Below are 24592 nucleotides of genomic sequence, written 5' to 3'. Positions count from 1 at the left end.
ACCACGTGGCCTGGCTGGGGCTCCCAGCGTGTGGCAGATGTGTGCAATGTCTGGGTTTCACCTTCCCTGGTGATGGTGACATCTTCCAGGATTCCCACCTGCTCTGTGCCTGGCAAGGATCCTGCAGGGATGCTCCCTCCTTTTTGGGGGAATGGAGGGGTCCCGTGAGTGTCCATGGCTGCTTTCTGCCTGCCATCAGCACCGGGGGGGAGCTTGGCAGGTTTGAGGAGGGGTTTTGGCTGGGTGTGTGCCCAGCTCCAGGTCCTGGAGGTGTTTGCTCCCCCTCTGGAGCGTGCTGCAGGGTTTGGATCATGTGGGGCCAGGCTGGGCAGTGTGAGGGTGTTTAATTAACCAGTGCCACCAGTACAGCTCCTGCCACAACACTGGGGACTCACTGGGCTCTGCGTCCTGGTACAGATCCAGGACTGGCTCCCATCCAGGGGGGGCACAGAGCATCCCAGGCTCCGATGTTCCCCTGGTGAAAGGGTCAGCAGCAGCTGCCCAGCCTGGGGAACTGGAAACTGGGAAGAAGAAGCTTCTGCTTTTCCCTTCACCCGGTCTCTTAATAACCAGATGAAAAAACTCCTCGAGCTGTGCCAGGCGGGGCTGGAGCAGCGCTGATGAATTATCAGCACAGCACATCGCCCAGTCCTCTGGGGCTGGCAGCAGTGAAACCGTTGTGGAGAGAGAGGAAAGGGATGAGTCAGCGTGGAGAAGCTGATTGTTTCCCCACACTCATCTCCTTCCCACCGCACTCGGATCTTCCCAGCTGTCGCAGGGAATGGTGGCACTCGTGGAGCCAGAGCTGGGCTGGAAGGGCTCCCTGGCACTGGGGAGCTGCTCTGTGAGCCTGGGGCAGTTTGGGATCGCTCAAAGATCACTGAGCCCACAGAGTCCACCATTAAACCGTGCCCCCCAAGTGCCACCTCTCCCTACACTTGGTTTTACCTTACATTTGGCTGCAGCAGACCTTCAGCACCCAGGTGTGTGAGCAGGGTTAGTGCTGGCTAGTTTTTAGGGGATGTGCCCAAGTCCTGACCCCAGGAGCTGGGAGATGATCCCCTGGCCACTGGCCACCACCTTCTGCTGCCCTTGCAGGGCAGCCTGGGCTGCTGCAGCCCTGCACACGTTGTGTCTCTGGGCAATCTCGATTGAAGCGTAGTTGGTATTTTTATTAGAAATGGCCCACATCCTGTTTTATGGGGGTTGGGGGTGTCAGAAATAACCTCGAGTCTCCGACAACTCCAAAGCAAAGCCCTGAGTGCTGGGTTCCCACTGCTTCACCTTCTGGAGGGACAGCTGGCTCCCGTGCTGCCAGCAGGGACGGGAGGGATGTGGAACAACCTGTTTGCCCATTGTGGGCTGGGTGTGGAAGGGAAGGGCCCACAATAGCTCCTATAGTTCTCCCAGAGCGATACTGTGAGTCAGCCTGAGCAGCAGCTCCTCCTGTGCAGGGAGGGGAGAGCCCCCAGCTCTGCCTCCTGCTCTTGCCCGGCTCTGTTTGTACCTCTGGGTGTAGCTGAGATGCTTCACCCGGGGCTCCTTCACCTGCAGGATGTGTGTTTTGGCTCACACGGTGACCTGAGCTCCTGTCCTGCTGCACAGTGGGAGTTCAGGTGTTTTATTTACAAATTCCTCTGGCAGCTGATGCAAAACGCCCCTGGCGTGGGTGGCTGTGCTGCTGCCAGGGCGTGTGCCCTGTGCCTCGGTCCCAGCCCTGCCACCCAGCTCCGTGGGGTGATCCCCCCGGAATTTCACGGTGGAACCCCTGGCACAGTGCCACGGATTATTTTCCAAATTGAGTTTTGGATTATTTAGGATTTCCAGCTACCGTGGTACCCCTTAGTCAGAGTTTAACTTCATCCCTGCAGCTCTGGGCTGGGTTTGGGGTGAGGTGTTTGTTAGTCCCACATGGGCTGTAGGTTTTTTGTGGAGCAGCTCACGGCGTGCAGGTATCGGGGTGCCCTGTGGGAATTCACACCCTGCTGCTGCTTTTAGGGGATTTAGCTCAAATCCTGCCACCTAGTGAGGCTTCCAGTGGTGTTGGGGAGCCTGGAGCTGGTTCCTCCGGAGGCAGCTGGGGAGAGGCTCTGGAGGAAGCTGAGGAGGCTCTGGGCAGGGATCCAGCTGCCTTCCTGCCACGCCGTGGTGCTGGGCTGGGGGGACAGCAGAGTCCCCTGGCCAGGCTGGGACACAGCCAGGCTGTGCTGTGGGAAAGGCTCCGTGCCCTGCTGCCTTTGATGTGGGGCTGGAAGGAGCCGAGGGGGTGGCAGTGCAGGAGAAAACCGAACCCCAAAGATGGATATCAGTGCTGAGAGTGCACCAAGAACCACCCCGGCTTCTGGGAATGGGCCAAGTCCCTGGTAGAGGAACGTGCGAGCCCTCTTGTCCCAAACAGGGCTACCCAGGGCTGGATCTGGGGACAGGGTTGTCATTTCTAGGTGCTGCAGTCTCCCCTCTGTGACAGTGGCCAGAATCCCCAGGCAGCATTCCCGGGATTTCCACTCCAGCTGAACGGGAAGGGAGAGGGACAGGGGGTGGGGTAAGCTTTGGGAATAATGAGAGAGCCACCCTTGCACTGATACCCTGACAAAGCCACCTCGCTGTGACGCCAGGGCCTCCTTGCAGTGGGAATTCAGGCACTTCCCACCATTGAGCTGTCTCAGCCCAAGCAGGAGCGATTTCCTGGCGCTCCTGTGCTGGTGACCCCTCGCCCGGACGTTCCTGCTCATGTGTGACACCGCAGGATGTGTGTCCTGGCTGGCTGTGAGGGCTCAGCACCTGGAGAACAGCCTGGGCACGCCGTTCCCTCCTGGAGCAGGAGCGGAGCTGCAGCTCGGCCATCTGCTCCCCTCTCCTTGCTGGGACACCCTGGACATCGCTGCTGTCTCAGGGGACACAGAGGGACGCTGGCCCTGCCACCAGCCAGTGCCACAGCCGGGTCTGGCACTGCAGCAGAGGGGCTGGTCCTGCCAAGGGCTCGGATTTTAATGTTTGCGGAAAGGTTTGAGACACAGTGTATGGTGCAAAGTACGAATTGCTCCAGCCAGGAGAGCAAAGCAATGTTGAGGAAGGTTGTTCGTGGTCACCTGGGGGTCTTGGCACTCAGCTGGCACGTGGTCCATGTGCCCAGGGATGTGGGGGGACAGGCTGGGGCTGGGGCTGGCCCAGCTTGCACCGGCTGTGCTGGGAGAGGGTCCCACTCGTTCCCTTGCCCCAGTGAGATGCTGGCTTTCATTTGCAAGCAGTTCCACAGAGGTTGGGAGCCTCTTGGGAAGCTAAAATCTGCCATGCTGAAAGGAAAAACTTCCAAACTCAGCCCTGAAAAGAGCTGACAGAGCTGGGCTGTCCCCAAGGCTCGCTCTGATCCAGGGCTCTTAGTGCTGGCTCTGTTCCTAAAAGATGCTCCAGTGTTTGTGTCTGGCTCCAGCCACGCTGGGGCTCCTGCGGAGCCAGGACACAGCCCTTCCTCCAGGAACAGCACTGGGTGTGGGGCTGCAGCCCTGCATTGGAAAAGAAAAATGAAAGGAAGTGGCAGAACAGAGCTGGGATTCCTTGGCTGCAGTGGGGATCCCAAGGCTTAGCCCCATGTCCTGTGACCTTCACTGAGTGCCAGGGCTGTGTCTGTCCCTGTGCTGTCCCTGGTGCTGGGGTCCTGCTGCTGCTCATCCTCGCTCCCCTTCCTGCCTCTCAGGGTTTACCTGTTTGCTCAGGTGAGCACTGGCTCACTGCAGCTCCCCAAAGGTGGGCACGGGGTGTCCTCCAGGAGCCCCCTCTGGCTTTGGCTGGGGACCCCTCCCTGCCAGCAGGGTGCTGCCTGCCCCAGCCCCAGGGTGTCCCCTGGTGTCCCTCAAACCCTCCCTGTCCTGTCTCTGCAGGGGATGTGCTCTTCCAGATGGCAGAGGTGCACAGGCAGATCCAGAACCAGCTGGAGGAGATGGTGAGTGCCCAGCCTACTGTGCCAGGGTCCCTGGTGGTGGAAAATGCTTTTCTGTGCCTTGTCCAGATGACATCAGCCCCTCTGCCATGGATTTGCTAAGCTCCAAAGGGTTTGCATTGCTTGGGCATCCTCTTCAGCTGGGCCCTCTCTGAGCCCGTCTCTTGCTGCTCTCAGCCTGCTCTGGTGCCCTCCCCGCTGCCATCTCCAGCTCCCCAGGTGGGCTCTGCCATTCCTCCCCAAGCACTGTGTGTTTTCTTTCTCCCTGCAGCTGAAGTCCTTCCACAACGAGCTCCTGACTCAGCTGGAGCAGAAGGTGGAGCTGGACTCCCGGTACCTGAGTGTGAGTTTTCTGTGTGTGAGTCTGGCACAACCCTGGCCCTGGGGCTCCCTGGGTGTCCCCCATCACCTTCTGAGGGATGCCATGCCATGCCATGCCATGCCATGCCATGCCATGCCATGCCATGCCATGCCATGCCATGCCATGCCACAGCTCCTGCCCCAGTTACAGATGGGTCCCTGGTGTCACACACGTCACCACGCACAGGACAGCGCTGTCCCCTGTTTGCTCTCTGGGAATCCCACTTTGCCAGGGGCTCTGCTGGTTCCTGTCACCCCTTGGCAGCAGGACCTGCGGCCAAGGCTCAGAACTTTCTCCTGTGGCATCCAGGCTGCGCTGAAGAAATACCAGACAGAGCAGAGGAGCAAGGGGGACTCCCTGGACAAGTGCCAGGCAGAGCTAAAGAAACTTCGCAAGAAGAGCCAGGGCAGCAAGAACCCACAGAAATATTCGGACAAGGAGCTGCAGGTAGGAGCTGGGCTGGGGACAGCATCGGGTGGGGGGACACGAGGGGGTGTTTGGCAAACCCTGGGGAAGGATTTGCTGCTGTCTTTAGAGGAAGGGGCGCAGCAGCTCTCGGGGTGCCGGTGGGATGGGGAGGTGTGGGTGGGAGGGGGTGGCAGCCAGCACTGGGAACGGGCTGTTCCCATGGCCACGGGGCAGAGTGGGGCTGGAGCTGCTGTTACCACCCTCCCACTGCTTTTACCCTTTGCCTTCACGAGTGGCCCCAAGTGATCCTGAATTCCTGATCCATCATCCTCGGGAGGGTGTTCTCGGTGTTCTCAGGGTGTTCTCGGTGTTCTCAGGGTGTTCTCGGTGTTCTTGTGTGTGTGTTCTGCGCCTGTGCCCCTTCCCCCTCCTGCGGGGGTGGCACCGGGGGTGGCTGTGGTGAATCAGAGCAGTGTGATGTGTGATGATGCCGTGTGGTCCCTCCCGGGGGCTGCGCTCAGGAGTGGGCACGGGGGAACTCAGAGCTCCCCACAAAGCAGGAGGCAGGGTTGGGTCCCACTGAGGAGCACGCAGGGCACGTTCTGGCAGTGCCAAGGGGCTCTGGCACTTGAGGTCAGTGATGGATCCACTCGGGGTCATGATGGATCCCACTCGGGGTCACCCATGGATCCCACTCGGGGTCAGTGATGGATCCACAGCAGGAGTTTGTGTCTCTGCACTCTGCAGACTTCCCTGTGAGCTTTGCCCCGAGCATGGCTGATCCAGCAGACCTCCAGGGATAACTGAGGCACCACCATGCCCTGGCTGGCAGCTGAGTGCTGCTGCAGGAGCTGGGGTCACGGAATGATAGCAGCACAAGTGGTGCTTGGAAAGGGGAAGATGAATTCCTGAAGCCAGGAATTATTTAGTCTTGTCTCCTAGGCAGGGGTATGTGCGTTATGTTGGGACCAGGGTGTGTTTCTTCACGTGTCAGAGATCTGTGTCTGCTGAAGGAGACCTGGACACTGGTGGCACTTTGCTCGTGGGCATGAATTTGATGGCATTTAGTGGCATTTAGTCTCCAGCAGAGAGTTACAGTGAGGTCTGTGCTGGGGAAGTGACACCCTTAATTGCACTGAAATTTGGGAAATGGTGGTGTGAATCAGAGCAAGAACTGAAGGAGAGGAATGCAGCCACCATCATCAGCCTGTGGATCCTGTGTAGAGCCAGAGCTCTGGGAGGTGCTGGGGTGGAACAGCCAGAGAGGGGCTGGGAGGTGCTGGAGCAGAGCTGGGGGTGCTGGAGCAGGATTTGGGATGCTGGAGCAGGGATGGGGGTGCTGGAGAGGGACTGGGGGTGCTGGAGCAGGGATGGGGGTGCTGGAGCAGGGATGGGGGTGCTGGAGCAGGGATGGGGGTGCTGAAGAGGGACTGGGGGTGCTGGAGCAGGGATGGGGGTGCTGGAGAGGGGCTGTGAGCTGCCAGCACACTCCTCCATGCCCAGCCTGCTGCAGGGGGGGCTCTGCTGTGCACTCCAGAGCTGAGCAGCCGAAATCACTTCTGAGCCTGGCATCTCCACAAGTCCTGGCTTTGAAATTCCTGCTGAGCCAGAAAAGCCCTGTCAGGCCCCAAGCCCAGCGTGGGGGGACACGGGATCAAACCTCTGTCACTCCCCCACGAGAGCTGCTGCCAGGGACAGCCCTGTCCTGCCAAAGCCCGGGGCAGGGATCCCCATCCCACAGGGGTGGAGGGATGGAGGGTGGGCTGAGCGTCCTGCTGGGATGTGGCAGGGATGGGACAGCCCTGCTAGCCCAGCTCTCCAGGCTGGGAAACAGGATCAGACACTCATTCCCTTTAATCTTTCAGCAGTAAGTATTTAGGAAGTGCTTATCTCTAAAAAAGCCTTCTGATGGCTTTTGAGCTTACAGAGCAATGAGACCCTTCCAACTCAGAATATTCTGTGATTCCGTGGCTGCTCTGCTGTGCTCGGCAGGGGTTTGCTTTGCCTTAGATCTAAACACAAAGTTAAAATTGCTGAATGCAGCCGAGAGGGCACTTCCCCTCTCTTCTCTGCTGGCTGCAGAGCTGGTGTTTCCTCAGCAGAAAAAGAGTGTTTGGGGCCACCCCCAGTGCTGTTTTGGCTCTGATGGGCATTGGAGAGAGCGGGGAGCCCAGCCTGGAGCTGTGTGGGTGTTGGTGCTGAGGAGAGAGCCTTGTTTTGGGCTTTGGGGAGCTGAAACTAAGTTTTGGGGAGCTGAAACCAGGTTTGAGTGGATCAGGAGCACGCACAGAGCTTTGTGGGGCTTTGCTTTCCTCAGCCTGGTTAAAGCAGAGCCACAGGCAGCCTGGCTTGTGGAGCTGGCCCAAAGCCACCCCTGTGGCCACTTGCTAAACCTCTGGTGGTCTGTTCAAGCACCTGGAGATGGTTTTGGGATGCTGATGGCTGCACCAGGCTGGTGCCTGGGGACCACAGTCTCATCAGCCAGGGCTGTCTGGAGTCCCCTAATGGGCTGTGGCTGGTTCTTTCCCTCCTCGTGGGAGAAGCTGCTGCTGATGGAAGTGTCACCTCCTTCGAGGCAGCAATAACATCTTGCTCTTCGGGAGGCTCATCCCCGTGAAGCTGCTGGGGCAGCTGCCAGCCAGGAGTCTGATGCTCTGTCATCATCTTCCTTCATATTTAATGCTCCAGGAAGCAGAACTGCTCCTCTCTGCCTCTTCACCACTTGTGGAGTGTCCACATCTTGTCATCACCTGCCAGTGAGACACGTGGCGGCAGCAGCAGGACTGTCCTGCAGGGACCTCTGGGTTTATGTAACATTTGTCACAGTGAGAGCAGGTTTGGGGCCACTCAGGACCTGGTTTTGGCACAGGAACAGCCCTGGTCTGGGCAAGGGCACCAGCATGGCTGTGTCTCCACACTGCTAAGCCAGAGAGCCCAACAACAGCCCAAACACCTCACCTGTTCAATTCAGCTGTTCCCCCATTGTAAAACAAAATAAATACTGGAGTTCAGCAGGGACTGCACCCAGCAATAGCTGCAGCAGTGGCCCTGGAGCATGGGGTTGAGGGGATGTGATGCTCACAGACTCTTGCAGGAGGTTTCTTCTGGGCTGCATCAGCCCCTTGTTGCATGGACAGAGCTGGTCCAGGCCTGTCTGCAGTCACCTGGCCACTGTCTTGTGCTGGTTTTATGGAATTTTCCAGATGAGTGTCACAGCATTAAGTGGCTGAGGAGTTAAAGCACCTCGTGGTTTGCAGCCTGGACAACTCAGGTAGCTCTAGACCAGCCCCAGGTGCCAGCAGGCTGCAGGGGTGATGTCCCAGCCCCAGGTGCCAGCAGGCTGCAGGGGTGATGTCTCAGCTCTCAAGCCCTGTCTGCCAGGGTCAGGAGCGATGCTGTGCTTGGGGGGTTGCTGCTGCTGAGTGTCACATTAAGCCAGGCTTTTATTCCTCATGAATCAGTCCCAAACTGCTGTTCCACACAAGGAGTGAGGGCTGAGAGCCTCACATGGCTCCTCTTCCTCGTGGAGTGGCTGATGGGGCTTGACCTGTGTTGAAAACCGGGAGAGCAAACCAATTCCATTCACTTCACATCTCTGATGAAGAAGAATGAAAACAATATTAAGATTAAACAATCACTAAGGAAGCTCAAGTGCTGTAATTTCATTAAAGGCTGGTTGTGATCAGGCCATGAAATCAAGGTCATGATGGGTTTGGGACCTGGATTGAATCAGCTGCTCAGCAATGAAGTTATGTTGGTCCGAAGTATTTATCAAATCATATTAGCGCTGTGAGCAATTGGATTTCTGCATCAGGCTGAGACAAAACTGGATGTAATTCAGCCTAAATAGCAATGCTGGGGCTGGGTGTTTGTCCTGAAAGGCTGTGCCTGACCCAGGTGACAGTGGGTGACCCTGGGTGGACGGTGGGGGCCAAGCTCAGCCTCTGCATTCACCCACCCCTGCTCCCATGGGAACGTTTAAAGCATTAAATACCACTGTGCCGAATAACCTGTGGGGTTCTTTAAACTTTTGTCATTGAAACCTCATTTGGATATTCCCATCAGGAGAAATAATTTTAGGCATAGGTCAGGAAGCTCCAAATGACATGGAGTTTGCACAAACCAGGTTACGAGGTTTATGTGAAAGTCAAATAGGGAAGGACTCAAAGCTCAGTGGCTCCGGGTGATTCTCTCCAGGTTTGACTGGGATTTAGGCTGAGGGGGGACATATGCCCAAACCCAGCAAGAGAAGAGAAGCCCCTTCCAGAATCTAAAGAGGTTCCAAGAGAGCTGGAGAGGGACTTTGGAGAAGGCCTGGAGTGACAGGACAGAGGGCAGGGTCAGGTGGGATATTGGGCAGAAATTCTTCTTCAGAGGGTGCCCAGAGAAGCTGTGGCTGCCCCATCCCTTTGGAAAAGTTCCTGGAAGTGCCTGTGCAGGGCTGTGCCATGAATATTTGGGTACCAAACCTGTGCATTGAGCTGCTGCTCTGGGGTGCACCTGTATTGAGGGAACATTTTGGGCAGGAGAAGGAGAAGGTGAAGCTCCTGCAGAGCCAGCGCTTCCCTGCTGCTCTGCTCTCTGAATTTTATGTAACACCACATGTGTGTGTGGCTGGGGCTGCTGCAGATGTGACCATAACGAGGGGAGACAGCCCTTCCCAGGGGATGGAGGCAGCCTGGCATCCCTGGCTCTCGGGCTTGGCTCCCCAGGATCCGCTCTGCCTTTCCCATCACCTTGGATAACCATCAGCAGCCGTGTCCCAGCATCCCCATGGAGCTTTGGCTGCAGCCAGAGCTGGGGAGGCTGGTGGGCAGCACATCACAGCCCAGGGCCTTCCCTTCTCCTGGCTGGGGGTGCTGGTGCTGTGCAGGGCAGGGGGAGGTTGGTTGTCCCCTCTCTGGGGAATGTGCAGGGCTCTGCTGTGCCCGTGTGGTTCTGGGGGGTTCCTGTGGTTTTGCAGGGTCACTGTCCTTGCAGAAGACAGGGAAATGTGTTTGAGCTCCCGTGGTGACCAGTGGTGGCTGTTCCTTGTTGTTTTATTTGCCATATTACAGGAGAGGTTGGGTCAGGGCTCATCCCGAGCTCCACTCTCCTTTCCCGGCTGTGGAAGAGCCTGGGATATCCCAGGCTTGGATCCAGGATTGCTGTGCCTGGCTGGACACACCAACCAACCTCAGTGACACACCTGGGTCGTGTGGGGGGGCTGCAGGAGGGGACAGTGCCTCCCCCGAGGCTGCTCCAGGGTCTGCCTCGCAAGGAGCAATTTCTGGGAATGAGGAAAAGCTGTCCAGGCTGAGGATCCCTGGCTGCTTGCTCTGCTCATTTTGCCTCTGTGCTGTGGTGGGGTTTCAGCAGGTTTGTTTTGAGTCTGTTCCCTCCCTCAGATGCTCTTCTCCTGCTAATCAACCTCACTTCTTTTTTATTTTATCCCATTTCTAGCTCGTCTCCCTCGTGGTTGCCTAAACAAATCCTCTCTTCTCTCCGTGTTTACTCCTTCCAGGTATTTCAGCTGCATCGATCCAGCACAGTCCTCTCTCTTCCCTGACCTTTCCTTTCTCTTCTCCCACTGCTCTGTGCCACTGGTCCTGACCAATCCCTCCTTGGGCAGAGAGCTGGGGTTGGCACAGCCCCTCCCTGCTCTGCATCCCTCCCGGTGCTGGATAGAAGCGTGCCTGCCCCGTGCTCCCCTTGCCTTTCTGCTCCCAAAATTCATGGCTGTGCTGTGCTGGTGACCCCAAGGCTGCTCCTTTCTTCTGGGGGTCCCCTCTTGTCCCTGGGGCCGGTCCCTGGCTCAGCCTGGTCGGTCCCAAACACACCCAGAAGGATCTGTGGGGATGATTTCTGTGCTGGAGCTCAGCATTGCCCTTGGCTCCCGTTCTCTGTGTTTGTGTTCCTGGCAGGGCTGGGAGGTTTGAACTCATTTCCCAGCGAGGCCGTGCTTATCAAAGGCTCAGTGCTGCTCCACCTGCGCTGGCAGCAGCGTGTGCTCCACACAGCTCGGGGTTTGACATTTCTCAGCTGCTCTTTGATCTCCATGTCCCCCCCGAGCTGTCCCCGTGGCCTTGGGGAGGTGACAGGGCTGTGTGCCCCGGCTGTCCGTGCGGGACAGCAGCGGCTGCTCGAGCTGGGGCTTGGCAGCAGCTTGTTCTCGTTCCCTTTTCATCTGCTCGTGTTCCTAATTCTGTCTGACCCGCGGGGGTCACTGGGTTTGGCTTTGGAGCGGGCACTGCCTGGCGTGGCTCCAGCGCCGCTCGTGTGCCCGGCTCTGGGGGGTCCCTGGCTGAGCCCCCACGGCCAGGGGTGCAGGAGCAGGAGCCCTGGCAGTGCCAGCCCTGGCAGTGCCAGCCCTGGCACAGCATCCTGTGCCAAAGCCTCTGCCCGGCACCGCCACGTGCTGACACTGCTAATTAGGTCAGCGGCTCCCAGTGAATTGGAAGTGGATGTGGGAGGCGGGGGGGTGGCAGCACGGGGGAGTTATTTGAGGCCTCTCCAACCTAGAAACCCAGAAAAGATTTTTCTGGAGCTGTTGGGTGGCTTTGGTGTGTGCTCTGCGACCCCCGCCCCGGCTGCCTCCCTGCCTGCTCAGATGGCAAACGGGTTTTCTCTTTCCTCCTTTAAATTGGGAATTTTATTTAGACGATTCTTAACATGTGAATTTGAAGCTGACAATCTCAGTCAATCAAGGTCTCAGTTTACAATGCAGCGCTTGAGTGGTTCCTGCTTGTCAGTGGGGTCTTGGGGAAGCACCTTCCCCCAGCCCTTACAGGGGATCAGGTCATGCCAGGCTGAGAAAGGAGTTTGGCTGTGGTTCAGTGTGGGGTGTGACTGAGCCTTCCCCCATTTCTGGGCAGTGGAGACGAGGGCACCAGGCTGCAGGTGAAGCCTCACTCCTGGGGAAGGCAGAGCTTCTCCTTGAAGTGCAGTCCCCAGATCTTACACTGTGCTTTGTGTGTTACTTTCCCCCCTCGTGCATCTGGCATATTTAACAGGCTTTTTATTTAAATTTGCCTTTCTGGGTGTTCTCTGAAAGCCCACTGTCATTCTGAGCAAACCCAAACTGAAAACCACCTCGTGAACAAGGAGTGTCGCTCGCCATTTTGTGATGGAATAACGTGTAAAATCAAGGCTCTGGGTAAATCAATGGCACACGGAGCATATTTACATAAAGTATATAAAGCTCTGAGTACTAAGTTTAGAGCGTGGGCTCTGCGCTCGCGGAGCGGCGTGTTCCGACTGGCTGAGACAAGCCTTTCCTCAGCACGGGAATTAGCAGGAGCCTTGCAAAACCAGCCTGAGAGCAGGGGTGTGAATCAGGCTTGTACCTGCGGATTTAAATCCTGGTGAAAGCTGCAGCTCTCACGCTGCTAAGCCCGGGGTTTCTCCCTGTGTTGTGGTGTGTCTGGGTTGGAGCCGTGCCCTGGCACTGCCTGACCCAGGCGTGGTGATCCCGCAGGGAATCGCTGCAGGATGGGCCTCGTGCTACCAAACCAAATTCGCTGGAGCTGAGCTCTTTTCACTCCTCACCTTCTCGTTCTTGATGGCCCAGTTAGGAAATGAAGCAGGATGAGTTTAGGGGATCGGGGTCTGTGTGTGCTCTGCTATTTCAGGTGCTGTCAGGGTTCTGCTTTCCTTCCAGAAATGGGGCTCTGCAGGACAGGGAGCGTTGTCCTGCCCCTTCCCCTGGGACAGAAACTTGTTGAGGTGCAGATGGGTGTGGGCAGCAGGGCTCGGTCCATCCCGGGCTGTGCTGCGGGGCTGAGAGCTCTCCAGGCTGGCACTGGGGCACCCATTCCCCATCTCCCATCACCACTGCCAGGCTGCTGCCTCTGGGCTCTGTCCCTGCGCTGTTCCCAGGCTAATAATACCCGGGAGGAGGCGGCGTGCTGCCGTCCTGAGCCCACTGCTGCCTTCCTGAGAGCATCCTCCTCCTCCTCCTCCTCCTCCTCTTCCTGGGGCTTTGTGTGCCCGGGGATGCTGCTGCCCCTTCCCGTGCCGAGCTGGCCCCAGCTGCTGCCCGGCTGTCCCAGTTCCATGCCCTGTGTCTTTGCTTCGGGGTGATGCCAAAACCTGCATGATTTCCACTTGTGTGCCCAGTGGCATCAGCTCGCTTCCCTTCGCTTGCTTCTCCTCATGGCCACAGGCGTTTGCACTAGATTTTCTCATTTTGGAGGAAAAAATTCTCTTTGAAATAGGGTTGTTGGTTGCAAACTGGGTTTTTAATCCGTTTCTCACTGACCCTCTTTACCTCACCCAGGTCGGTGCAATGTGGGGAGAACCAAAAACTGCTGGCTCTGGCAAGAGCCCTGAGCAGGGTTTTGCTCTCAGAGGGTGCTCGGAGCAGGATGGGAGCCAGAAACAGGTCCAGCCCCAAAATAATCCCCCTTTGAAGTCTGGGATGTCACTGAATCTTGCCGCTTTTGTTGGTTTTCTCCATTTTATGTGTCTGCTAATAAATATTGTAGCATGCTAAAAATAACTGATAACCGTGAAGAAGCAGCAATGCTGCTTTGGGCCCTGAAATTCCAGTTTAATTCCCATCTCAGAGAAGCCGGGGGTGCTTGTGGCTTTCCAGAGTGGTGGTGTCACCATCCTAGGGAAGAGATGGTGGCAAGGAGGTGTCACAATGTGGGACAGCAATGGGAGAGAGGTGCTGCTCTCAGAGCCCCAGGTGCCACATCACAGGTGGAAGCTGGGAACATCCAAAGGGATGAAGGGATGTGAAGGTGGCCGGGTCAGGGAGCTGAGGGCACCTCGTGTGTTCTGTGTTCAGGGAGGCTGGTGCTGCCCTGGAGTCCCCTGTGCCACCTTTCCATCACCCAGGGCAAAGCAGCCAGGATCCCCCAGCCCAGCCCATGAGCTGCTGCTGTGCCAGGTGTGGTGCTGGCACCTGTCAGGTTGGGACATCAGGAGCCAGCAGAGGAGCCTCCAGCTGCTGGCACTGGCAGCTGGCACAGGGTGTGGCACCAGGGAACAGCCAGGGCATCCTGTACCAGAGTGCCTCTGCGTCCCCTGTGGGAAGCGTGGACTGAAGGGGAGTTTGAGAGGCCCTGCGTGTGGCAGGGTCCCTGTGCAGGGAGGGACGTGGCAGCAGGAGAGGGCTGGGAGCTGCTGGCTGGTGAGCTGGGGGCTGCGGGGGCCGCTGCCAGTCCCGGGCCATCGGGGCAGCCCCCGGCCCCTGCCAGCCTCCAATCCGAGCCCGGGTGGTGAGCGGGCGGCCGCCGGGTACAGCTCGTCCCGTGCAGCCCACGGGCTGAGTCAGCGCCTCTGCGTGGGGGGCTCCGATGAGTAAGGGCGGGCTGGGGGGGCTGAGCAGGCACACGTGTGTGTCCCGTGCCGGGGTCCCCGCCCGCAGCCCCCTCCCTGCTCCTCTCCCTGTTCCAGTACATCGAAGCCATCAGCAACAAGCAAGGGGAGCTGGAAAATTACGTCTCCGATGGTTACAAGACGGCTCTGACAGAAGAGAGGAGAAGGTTCTGCTTCCTGGTAGAGAAACAGTGTGCGGTGGCCAAGAGTGCCATCACCTACCACGCCAAGGTGAGTCGGGCGTGCCGGAGCCAGTCCTGGCTGCCCCGTCACCGGTGGATGCTCCCAGCTCAAGCTGCGTCCCGTAGAACAGCCTGATATCCCAAAAAGGCACAGCTGGTGCAGCCCCTGCAGCTCGGGGGACCGAGGGGGTGATAGATCAGCAGGTGACTCCAGGGAAGGTGCCCCAGCAGGAGAAGCTGCTCCAAATCCCTCTTGCCCATAGCAACTCCTCGTTGCCCCTGCCCATGGCTGTCCCTATATCCTGGACCAGGGCTGGAGCTGCCCCCTGCCTGCCTGGGAAGCAGCAGCACCTGCACTGATCTGGAGCAGAATCCATCCAGACGAAGGCTGGCAGCGCTGGTGCTGCTCCACAGCCTCGTGCTCCCGCTCTGGTTGTTCCCCAGCACCGCCCTCCGTGGCTCACAGCAGCCATCTGTCACCGCCACGCTTGGCACTGGAGCAGGAGAGGGAGTTGGGATTAGTCAGCTCTGTCCTGGCACATCCACAGGATGGATCCACGCTTGGCTTGGTGAGCGTAGTGCTGGAGGGGAAAAATACCCCACAGGGCTGGGGGTCAGCAGGAACAAAGCAAAACCTCGCTGCAGCAGCACCCAGAGGGTGATTTTGCAGGAGGGACTTTGCAGGTGGTTTGTCCAGACCGAGGTGGGTGTCCCGCTAAAAAACTCCATCCTGCTGCTGCCCGTGGCTCCTGCAGGATGCTCCACAGGGTCATGAGGCTGGACCCAGTGGTCCAACTGCTGTTGGGGAAATACGCAGGGACTTTGAAATTGGATTTAGAGGGGTTTTGATATGCAGAACCACATTCTGTCTCCAGATGAGGCAGAGCAGAGACATGGCTCAGCCTTGGCTGCAGTGGGGAGTGACCTCGAGGGGGTTGGGACATCTTCCCCCTCTGAGTCACCCAACGGGATGCTTGTGCATGCTGGGTGAATAAGGACAAGTTTGGCTCCATCTGTTTCCCCCTTGGAGCATGGTAGCAGGTGGCTGCCAGTCCTGCAGGCAGGGAGCAGGGGGGCTTGGATGCAGCTCTGGGGCCTGGAGCACCCAAAGGAAGCAGCTCAACCCTCGGGATGTGGGGACAGCATGCAGCACGGGCTGTGCCCTGCCAAGCTTTGGGCTGGTTTTACTTCTCTGCCCCACACGGGGCCCAGCTCCCTGTAGATGCTGCACCCAGGATATCTTGGAATAAACTGTGGAGATGGATTAGCTTTTCCTTCCCTCATTCCCGTTTTTCATGATACCTTCCTGGCTCTGCTGGAAGCAGGATGCTCCTGTGTGTTATCTGTGCTGTGCACAGAGCCGCTGGTCAACCTCAGACCAGCTCAGCCCTGGATCCGTGTGGTGCTGCCCAGGCAGGGGGAGCAGACCACCTGCACCCCCGTGCCCTCACACCTCATTTTCTCTTGCAGGGGAAGGAGATGCTGACGCAGAAGCTGCCGCTGTGGCAGCAATCCTGCTCGGATCCCAACAAGATCCCGGACCGCGCCATCCAGCTGATGCAGCAGATGGCTGCCAGCAGCAATGGCACCATTATGCCCAGCCCTCTGTCCACATCCAAGTCCAACCTCATCATCTCTGACCCCATCCCTGGTGCCAAACCTCTCCCTGTCCCCCCGGAGCTGGCACCTTTTGTAGGAGTAAGTATCCCTGTGCTGGAAGCTATCCTGCCCTCCTGAGCACAGCCGGAGGGACGAGCCCAGGCCGGTGTCACCGCTGTCCTCGGCAAGTTGCCCTTGGCTGGGCTGTCACTGGTGGCAGGGATGGGCAGCTCCGTGCTGTGCCATCCTGGGATGTGGGAAGGAGCCTGGCCTGGGGATGGGCAGCCCGTCCCAGCTCATCCTGCTGGAGTCACTGAGCTCTGGCAGTGCAGGGGCTCTCAGAGGCTGTTTGGGGAACCCACAAACTGGACCTGCCTGTCCGGGCTGGTCCCTGAGCTGTGGGACTGAACCCAGGTAGTGACCTATGGGATGAAGGACCCTTCGTAAGAGGGTGTCCCCCTGATGTGGGGGTGCAAGCTGGGCGTAGAGCTCAGCAGAGAATTGACAGGGGCAGGGGAGCTCAGAGCAGTAAAATACCATAGAGGTGACCCCACTGCTCCCCCCAGAGCAGTTTGGTGTCGGTGGGAGCTAAACCAAACAGGACAAAGCTCTGATTTTCCTCTCTGCCTGGAGCTGTGTCCTACTGGGGAGCTGCAGGGGGAATGTCCCTGGAGCTGCAGGGGATGCCCTAATGAAGCCACCCCCGTGTCCCCCTCCCCTCCTCTCTCGCAGCGCATGTCAGCACAGGAGGCCATGCCAGTGATGAACGGAGTCTCGGGCTCTGACAGCGACGGGTACAACCACTGGTCTGAGATGAAGCCAGCACAGCCCAAATCTTTATCTCCTCCCCAGCCTCAGAAGCAGCTGAGCGACTCTTACTCCAATACACTTCCAGTTCGCAAAAACGTGGCACCGAAAAACAGCTACGCCTCAGGTGAGGCCCCGGCCTCGCCTCGGGGGCCCTGGAGCTGGTTCTGCCACAGGAGAGGTCTGGGGGACAGGGTGGGGGTGGTTATTGGGGTGCTGCTGGTGGGGGGACAGTGACCAACAGCATCCCCTCGGTGTCATTCCCTGCTTGTGCCTCTTGGCATTAGGAAATGCTGGAGCTGGGCTCTGCCCTGCGGTTTCACAGGATTTCCAGGAGGAAAACCTTGTGGAATCTGGCACAGGGAACGTGCTCCCTTTGCCATGGCTGGTGGGTGATGCTGAGAGTCTGGTCCTGCTGGTTGAGGGGGATGGTGTGAGACACACTGAAGGTTTTAGTGCAACCTGGTCTGAAGTAAGGAGAGGTGGGGGCCTGTCCTGTGCCTGAGGATGGCCTTGGGGTGAAGGATTTGGGGCACCCAGCTGTCTCTGTTCCCCCCCAGCTGAAAACAAGACACTGCCACGCTCCAGCTCCATGGCTGCCGGGCTCGAGAGGAACGGGCGGACGAGGGTGCAGGCGATTTTCTCACACGCTGCTGGGGATAACAGCACCCTCCTGAGCTTCAAGGAGGGGGACCTCATCACACTGCTGGTGCCCGAGGCCCGGGATGGCTGGCACTACGGAGAGAGCGAGAAAACCAAAATGTGAGTGTGCTGGGTGTGCTCGGGAGCAGCCTCGTCTGGATCCTCTGTGGATGAACCTGGGTTTGGTTTCATCCCCACTTTTGCCTTTCAGGAGGGGCTGGTTTCCTTTCTCCTACACACGGGTCCTTGACAATGATGGCAGCGAGCGGGTCCACACCAGGTAGGAACATCGTGCGGGGTGACAGGGGGTCTGTGTCCTTGGGATGGGAATTAAGAATTCCTGAAGAATTCTTGTTAGGAATAACAGCACGGGGAGTGGTTGCTGGTGTCTGGGCGGCTTTTGCCATGAGTGGATAGGTGGCCTGGGGGTCTCTGCATGGAGCTGACACCTCTGCTCTGGGCTCCCTAGCCTGCAGCAAGGGAAGAGCAGCAGCACTGGCAACCTCCTGGACAAGGATGACATTTCCATCCCACCACCGGACTATGGCATGGCCTCCCAGGCCTTCCCAGCACAGGGCACCAACACCTTCAAGCAGCGACCCTACAGCGTGGCCGTGCCCGCCTTCTCCCAGGTGAGCTTCTCCCAGAGGCCTCTCCTGCTCTGGGGGGACGTGTGAGGAATGGGGGATGCTGGAGCAGACCCCTGGGCACAGCCCCTGTCCCCAGGGATGGGATGAGCGGGAGCGTTCCCAGTCCCGGCGTGCTGCGGATGCGTGGGGGTGCCGAGGGTGGCTCTCCAACCTCTCTTCGTTGTTTTAGGACTACCTAATGCCCTATGGGTGTGCAATTAAAGACTATTCCAGTGGCCTCTGCCAAGCACCCTCCGCTCACTACAAGCCTTACACTAGGTCGACAGCTGTAAGTCCGACGCTTGCAATGTTTCCCTTGGGATTTATGGAAATTTGGCTGTTTTGTGCCTGGTGATCCAAGTGCCTTGCCTGCGCCCTGCTCCTGCCGAGCACCTCTCCTGGGGTGAAGGGATGCAGGGAGCCGATGGATGGGGAGGAACGGGCAAGGCACAGGGGGCAATGGCACAAAATGGCCCCGTAAACCCCCAAAGGACAACACTTGCTAACTCCATGGGAGCCTCCCACCAGAAACAGGCTGCTCACAGGCAGCTGGAAGTGTTTTCTCTGGCACGTGCCAATTCAAGCCAATGACAGTGCAGTGGGGACACTGGGGCAGGTCCTGGACAGGATTCCAGAGTGTCCGAAAGCAAGCCCAGGGCTTCTTGGATAACAAGCCAGGGAGGATGCACGAGCAGATGGGATCAGCCTAACCCCGGAGCTACTGGTGCAGTGGAGCTCTCCCACCAGGACGAGCACAGTGGGATGAGCCATGCTGGCATCATGTGCTGGCAGATGGGGAGAGGATGAGGAAGGAGAGAGAAGAGCAGTCAGCACCAACCTTTGACAGGGCACATCAGCTGGGACCTGTTCCCCTCTGCAGGGACTGGGGTGGAAGCACAGCCCCAGTTCTTGCTGTTTTGCTGGGGTGTTCCAGCAGGATTCGGGTTGCTATGTAGTGACTAGGGGCATTCCTGGGAAGGGGGGAATGTGGGTCTCTGGTAGCTGTGGGTCTCCAGCTCAAAGGCCAGAGACACCCCCTCTTCCCTGGAGTGGTCCCGCGTTTGCCACGGAGAGCAGAGCTGCTCCAATCATATGCCAGGGCAGGCCCTTGCTCAAGGAGGGATGTCCTTGAGGGATGTTCTCTGAGCCTGGTCCCTGTCTGCCCCTCGGTCCCTCCCTGCAAACCCTGCTCAGCACTGGCTAAAGGAGAAAATGGTCCAAAACCCTGTGGGTTTCTGGTGGGAGTGAATACAGACAATCCCTCTTTCCACAGAGCATTTCACTGGTGTCTCTCAGTCGTGCAGCCCCTTTCCAACAGTCTCAGCACCTCAGCAGCAGCCAGAGCTCTGTTCCTTGGAGGGGCTGGGCAGAGCAGAGCAGAGCAGGTCCCTCCCAGCAGTCGCTTTTCCATATCTGGCCAGATCAATTCTACAGAGAGTGGTGTAACTTCACTCCCTGCTGTCTGAATCCCACTCCAGTCATCTCCATGTCTCCCTTTCCTCTCCAAATGCATCAGCTCTTGGCCCTGGGTCCTGATGCACTTTGGTTTGTTCGTGTGACCCTGCGGTGGCACCTGAGCAGGCACAGCCCGCGCGTCCCTCACTGTGCTTCCTCCCCTCCTCTCCACAGGGCCTCGATGACTACGGGACGAGGTCTGTCAGCAGGTAAGATGTCACCTTCCTGTCACATTCCCTGCGAACCGGTGGCGTTGGCTGTGGGCGAAGCCGTGGGGCTGTGTCCTCACGGGGTCCCTGCATGGGACTGGCAGTGGCTGGGATGGGGCCAGGTCTCATCCATGAGAGTGGAGGGGACACAGGGAGGGCAGGTCCCAGGGCCAGCCTGGCGTCCCCAACCTCGTGCTCCTCCAGAGAGTCGCGTCTCCCCACCTCCTCCTGCCTCACACCTGTATAGGGAAGCCACGGAGCGCTCCGGGGTCTTTCCCCGGCACTTTCTCCATCCCCTCTGCCTCGGAGCTGCCCCGTCTCGCTCCTGGGGCTGAGGCCAAGCCCGTGGCTGGGTGGAGCTCGCCGCCCGTCCGTGGTGGGTCCCGCGGTGCCGGGAGGGGTCTGGGCTCCCGGCTCGGTGCTGCCCCGCGGCCACTCTGGCATCTCTGTGCTTTGTTCCGCAGCGGCAGTGGCAGTTTGGTATCTACGGTGTGAGGACACCTGGGCTCGCAGCGGCCCCTTGCTGCTTGGAAGAGCTTTCTGCTTCTTTCCCTCCCCCTTTTTTTCCCCCTTCCCTTTCGTTTCTCTTTCTCTACTTCTTTTGGATTTGAAACTCTTGTGATCTTCAAGGAAACCATGGTGCTTCTCACCCCTCCCTGGTGTTCACAGTGCCCTTGTTTCTGAAGCCTTTCTGGAGCAGAAACTGCTGCCAGGTCTGTGCTCACAGCCCAGGTGCAGTTGTCACTTAGTGGGACCCGGTGTTTGTCCTCCCGTGTGATGTTAGCGATGCACTGTCCCCCCCCAGGGGCCGCGCCGGCCGCCCCGCAAGAGCCTGGACCAAACTCCCAGACTGGATCACAATATGCATGGCCTCTGGTGTCCGTACTGTTACCGAGCATCCGGGATGCCCGCGCCCGGGATGCCGTTCCCGGAGGGAGGGGCAGCGTCCCCGCGCCTCCCCCTCGGCCCGATCCGCTTCCATCCCACTGCGCTGGCTTTGGGAGAAGCGGATGGCACAGAGCTCCCGCCCCGGGGAAAGGGCTGCTTCTGGGCTGGGGTCCCGCCGCCCGTGGGAACCCCCCCGGAAGGGTTACTCCTGGTTGTTTTATAAATATATATATATATATTTTTTGTAGCAAGGTATTGTTACCTCACGTTAGGGCTGGGGCTCCGAGGATTGCTCGCATCCCCAAACCAGGCTTGGGCGAGGCAGCCCCTGCAGGGGGCTCGGCAGTGCCCGGGGAGCCCCCACTCCACACTGGGGGTCCCCCCTCCTGCACTAGCCCGGCCGGAGCCCTCCCAGTGCCCGTGGCCGTCTCCACTGCAAAGCTGTTCACGCTTTTTTCTGATGTGATTTTTAAGACTTCTGACATTGCCTGTTTACTGGGACATTGCTGGCAATAGACCCCACCCCCCTCCCCAGACCCCGGACCAGTTTTTGGGTTATCTCCTCGCCTACGGGCACACTGTTCTGAGCCCCTCCTGCATCGATGTCCGAATTTTGCTAAGGATTTTTAACCCAGGATATTTCACGATGAATGACTGAATGTAGAGGGGGAAAAAAACAAACAAAGAAACAAAAAAAAGAAAACCAAACAAACACAAACCCAGCCTAGCAAAGCCTGTGTGGAGATTGTAAAGTGCTGAAAAACCTTTTTTTAAAAGCCAGAGAGAATTGTGCCCTGTACTGAGTTATTGTTTGAATAAAAGTTTTATTTATTGCATTGAGCTGGGCCTCGGTGTCTTTTTCGGCTGCCGTGCCTGCGTGCCGCCCTCACCGCCTGCATCGCCCACCGCGCATTCCCAGGCCGTGTTTTTGTTCCCTGCTCCATCCCTGCGGGCGCTCAGCACTAAACAGCTTCGCTGAGCGGGAGCAGCGACAGCTGCTTTAGGGCCGGGTCCCGTCTCCCTGAGCATTTGAGGGGGTGATGCTGCTCCTGCTCCCGCATGCCGAGGCTCCGGCTGCGCTTTCCCGGCGCTGGGAAAGCGGCGATGGCCGGCGCGGGGGGAAGGAAGCCGCCCCCTCCCTTCCGCAGCCCCGCCGTGCCCGGCTGCTGCACTCCCACAGCTCCCGGCTGGCCGTGCCCTTCCTTCCCCTCCTCACAGCACCAGCGACTCAATAAACACGACTTTTCCTCCTTTTTCTTCTTTTTCCTCCTGTTTCCTCTGCCCCCCGCCGGCGCTGCGTGCGGGGTGGCCAGCGGGCTCTCGGGCCGGGTGGCCACCGGCTCGTGGCCTTAAGTCTCTCCTTAACCACGACTTTCTGTTCCCGTCAAGCGTCCCGGTGTCCTCCAACCTGCCTTCTGTTTCCCTTGCAGCCCCGATGTTGAAGTGGCCAGGTTTTGAGGTGCCCCTGCCCGTAGTTAGTAAGTGACGTCGCCGCGGGTGCGCTGGGCAGCGGGTGACGCCGCGGGGCTGCTCGGGGACGGTGCCGACGCTCTGCTTCCCTCTGCACCAACCCCAGCGCGTCCCCTCCCTCAGTCACCGCTTGTCCCCGACCCGCTGGAAGGGCTCCGGGGCTCCCCGGCTGCCTCTGCTGCTCGCCCCGCTGCCGCGGCTGTGCCTGCCGGGATGCTGAGCTGCTCCTGCGCTTCCCCCGCTGCCCGTAACCAGCTCTTTGTCGCAGGTGTCCTGTCCGGTGTCCGCCGCTGTCCCCAGCCCTCTCCAGCGGGGCGGGGCACGTCCGCACTAACCGCAAGTTTTTTGAGCAGCTTTTATTTTGTTGTAGACTCGTTCCAGGAGCCTCCTCGTCCTGGCCCCAGGGACGGGATGCAGGAACCTCCACAGGAGTCGAGACCCTCCTCGCTGGCACTGCAGAGCCTGGAGAGCCCCTTCTCCGTTTCTCTTTGATCCATGAGCTGCTTTCCCTGGGGCTGCAGGCTCCAGCCCGGTGGCTCCTCTTCTCTGCCAGGACAGAAATAGTTAAATGAGCCCCCGGTGACTCATCAAAGCAACTTTTCCTCTCCCTCCAGTCCTGAGAATCTATTTTGGCATCCTGGGAGGGAAAGTGATCTAAGCAGCTGCATTAATTAGGTGTGAAATTAATTACCCTATTTTTAAGCAAAAGTAATTTATCTTATAAGGAAAGAAAAGGTGGAGTGGTGAGGGACGGCAGAGAGGGGGCCTGGGGCTGACAATGAGTGCCTGTCCCAGGGGGGTGGATGTCTCAGCATTTTCCTTTCCCCTCTTAGAGATGACTGGGGGCATCCCAAAGCTTCTGGGGGCATCCCAAAGCTTCTGGGGCCATCTCAAAGCTGCTCGGTCCAGGTGCACATGGTAACCACGGCACTTTACCTGATCCCACATCAGGGGCAGCAGAGCTGTGCCCCCACAGTGGCTGACCGACCAGTGGCCCCGCTGTGGGACCTGACGTGAATGGCCACTGGAGAGGGCTGGGGGCAACGGGCAGAGGAGACAGAGGGGCTGCAGGGAGGACAGGGGGTGCTTGGTGGCTCCCCAGGCAGCCAGAGGGACCCTCAGAGCTGCCCACACCCCCTGGGAATTAACTCCTGTTGGCAGAGGACAAAGGGGACCTCCTGGAGAAGGGGTAAGGATGCTTTCCGTGCCAAGGCAGTCCTTGTACCCTGTCCTGGCCAAGTGACGATGGCGGCAGGAGGGTGCTGGGGACACCCCAGGTAGGTGGAACACAAGGTCAGCCTCGGCTCTGGACTCTGACAAGCTCACCCAGTTGTCCTTAGTGTCCCACACTCTTCCTCTTGGATATGAACTTCTCCAGAGGCAGCACAAGGGCTCTGCAGGGAGCTACCAGTTCTGCCCTTGGCCAGAAGGTGAAGCCATAACCCCCTGCTCCAGGGCTGGGTGGTCCTGCAGTGCTCCCCTCTGTGGGAGCTGTTTGAGTCCAGCCTTGGAGGAGGCTGGAGCAGCTTCACTGGCTCCCAGTGGCATCTCCAGCTTTAGGCTGAAGGAGAGCGAGGTAGGAGAACATCCCCCTGCAGCTGCACTCAGCTCATCTCTGACCCACCACGGCTTAGCTGGGAGGAGCTGAGGAACGGGGGCAGCTCAAAGAGTGGGGACAGGTCAGCCTGGGGCTTGCAAGGCAGAGCTTTTCCATTTTAACGCCTTCCCAAACGCTGCTGGTCCCGTGGTCTCACCAGTCTCTGCTCGCTGTGCCGGTGCCCGTCCTCTCCAGGCCTCCACCCCCTATTAACTCTTCCTTCCTCTTCCTCTTCCCCCACAGGAACCCCTTTGCCAACGTGCAGCTGAAGCCAACGGTGACAAACGACCGCTCGGCTCCGCTCATCAGCTGATCCGGGAGCGCTGGCGCCCGCCTGGCACTCGCCACCTCCTCATCCTCCTCCTCATCCTCGCCGCAGCATGTCCAGCTTCCCAGGACTCCGTTCTTAGGAGGAATTTATTAATCCTGCTGCTTTGAAAGCCAAAGGCTTAAGCTAGTGCCCTAGTTCTCTCTTCTCTAGACTCCCTCGGTGGCGGAGGGTCACGGTGCTGCCGTGTCACCGGTCCTTGGCCTGTGCCAACGAGCGTGGTGGCACTTCCCGGAGGCAGAGCAGCATGTCCCAGAGCTGGGGTGGCTCCCAGGCCCAGCAGCAGTTTGCTGTGGGTGGAGAAACGGGCTCAGCTGGAGAACAACTCTCCGTGAGCTCACAGTGCTCCAGTGGGGCAGCAGTGGCAGAGAGGTCACTGTCCCCCTGCTCTGCCTGCCCAGACGGGAGGGACCCCCAGGCCAGGCAGGACACTGGGGCACCCCATGCAAGCCAAGGGATGGTGGCAGCCACGGGCAGCTCCCAGACTTCCTCCAGACCACAGGTGCCCACCCTATGCTCCAGGCTGGGACAGGGCAGTGGGTGCAGCCCCTGCTGGGGACAGGGTCAGCTCCAGTCCCAGAGCTCCTGCTGTGCCAGGGTTCGGGGTATTGTAGGGAATTACGGTACTGCTGTAAAATATAAGCTAGGAAAAAAAACCACTTGTGGAGGCCAGGACAGTGTGTGAGTGAGTCTTGGGGTGCCCCTGCTCCCTGCAGACAGGAGCTCCCATCCAGACCTCTTGCTTGGCTGTTTGCTCTTCCTCTATTCCTAGGG

The 24592-nt window shown here is 58.7% G+C and overlaps 1 protein-coding gene across 4 annotated transcripts in view; it reads left to right on the top strand.

Moving 5' to 3' along the window:
* The window catches only part of BAIAP2 (BAR/IMD domain containing adaptor protein 2), a 29376-nt gene extending 5573 nt beyond the window's left edge, over positions 1 to 23803 (top strand). The window contains exons 3-13 of one of the 4 annotated variants that reach the window (XM_062506149.1): positions 3879 to 3940; positions 4209 to 4280; positions 4608 to 4745; positions 14091 to 14243; positions 15665 to 15892; positions 16526 to 16727; positions 17161 to 17362; positions 17454 to 17522; positions 17712 to 17874; positions 19501 to 19535; positions 23734 to 23803. In XM_062506149.1, coding sequence (XP_062362133.1) covers positions 3879 to 3940; positions 4209 to 4280; positions 4608 to 4745; positions 14091 to 14243; positions 15665 to 15892; positions 16526 to 16727; positions 17161 to 17362; positions 17454 to 17522; positions 17712 to 17874; positions 19501 to 19535; positions 23734 to 23803 — 1394 coding nt within the window. Of the gene's footprint in view, positions 1 to 3878; positions 3941 to 4208; positions 4281 to 4607; positions 4746 to 14090; positions 14244 to 15664; positions 15893 to 16525; positions 16728 to 17160; positions 17363 to 17453; positions 17523 to 17711; positions 17875 to 19500; positions 19536 to 19999; positions 20163 to 21853; positions 21882 to 23733 lie in introns of those variants that run through there. The other 3 variants (XM_062506152.1, XM_062506153.1, XM_062506151.1) reach the window with 3 other exon arrangements.
* The last annotated feature ends 789 nt before the right edge of the window (positions 23804 to 24592 follow it).

The sequence above is a fragment of the Cinclus cinclus genome, chromosome 20 (genome assembly GCF_963662255.1).
Source record: "Cinclus cinclus chromosome 20, bCinCin1.1, whole genome shotgun sequence".
NCBI lineage: Eukaryota > Metazoa > Chordata > Aves > Passeriformes > Cinclidae > Cinclus > Cinclus cinclus.
Note: the sequence above shows the minus strand (reverse complement) of the source record. Positions and strands in the feature narration are given on the sequence as shown.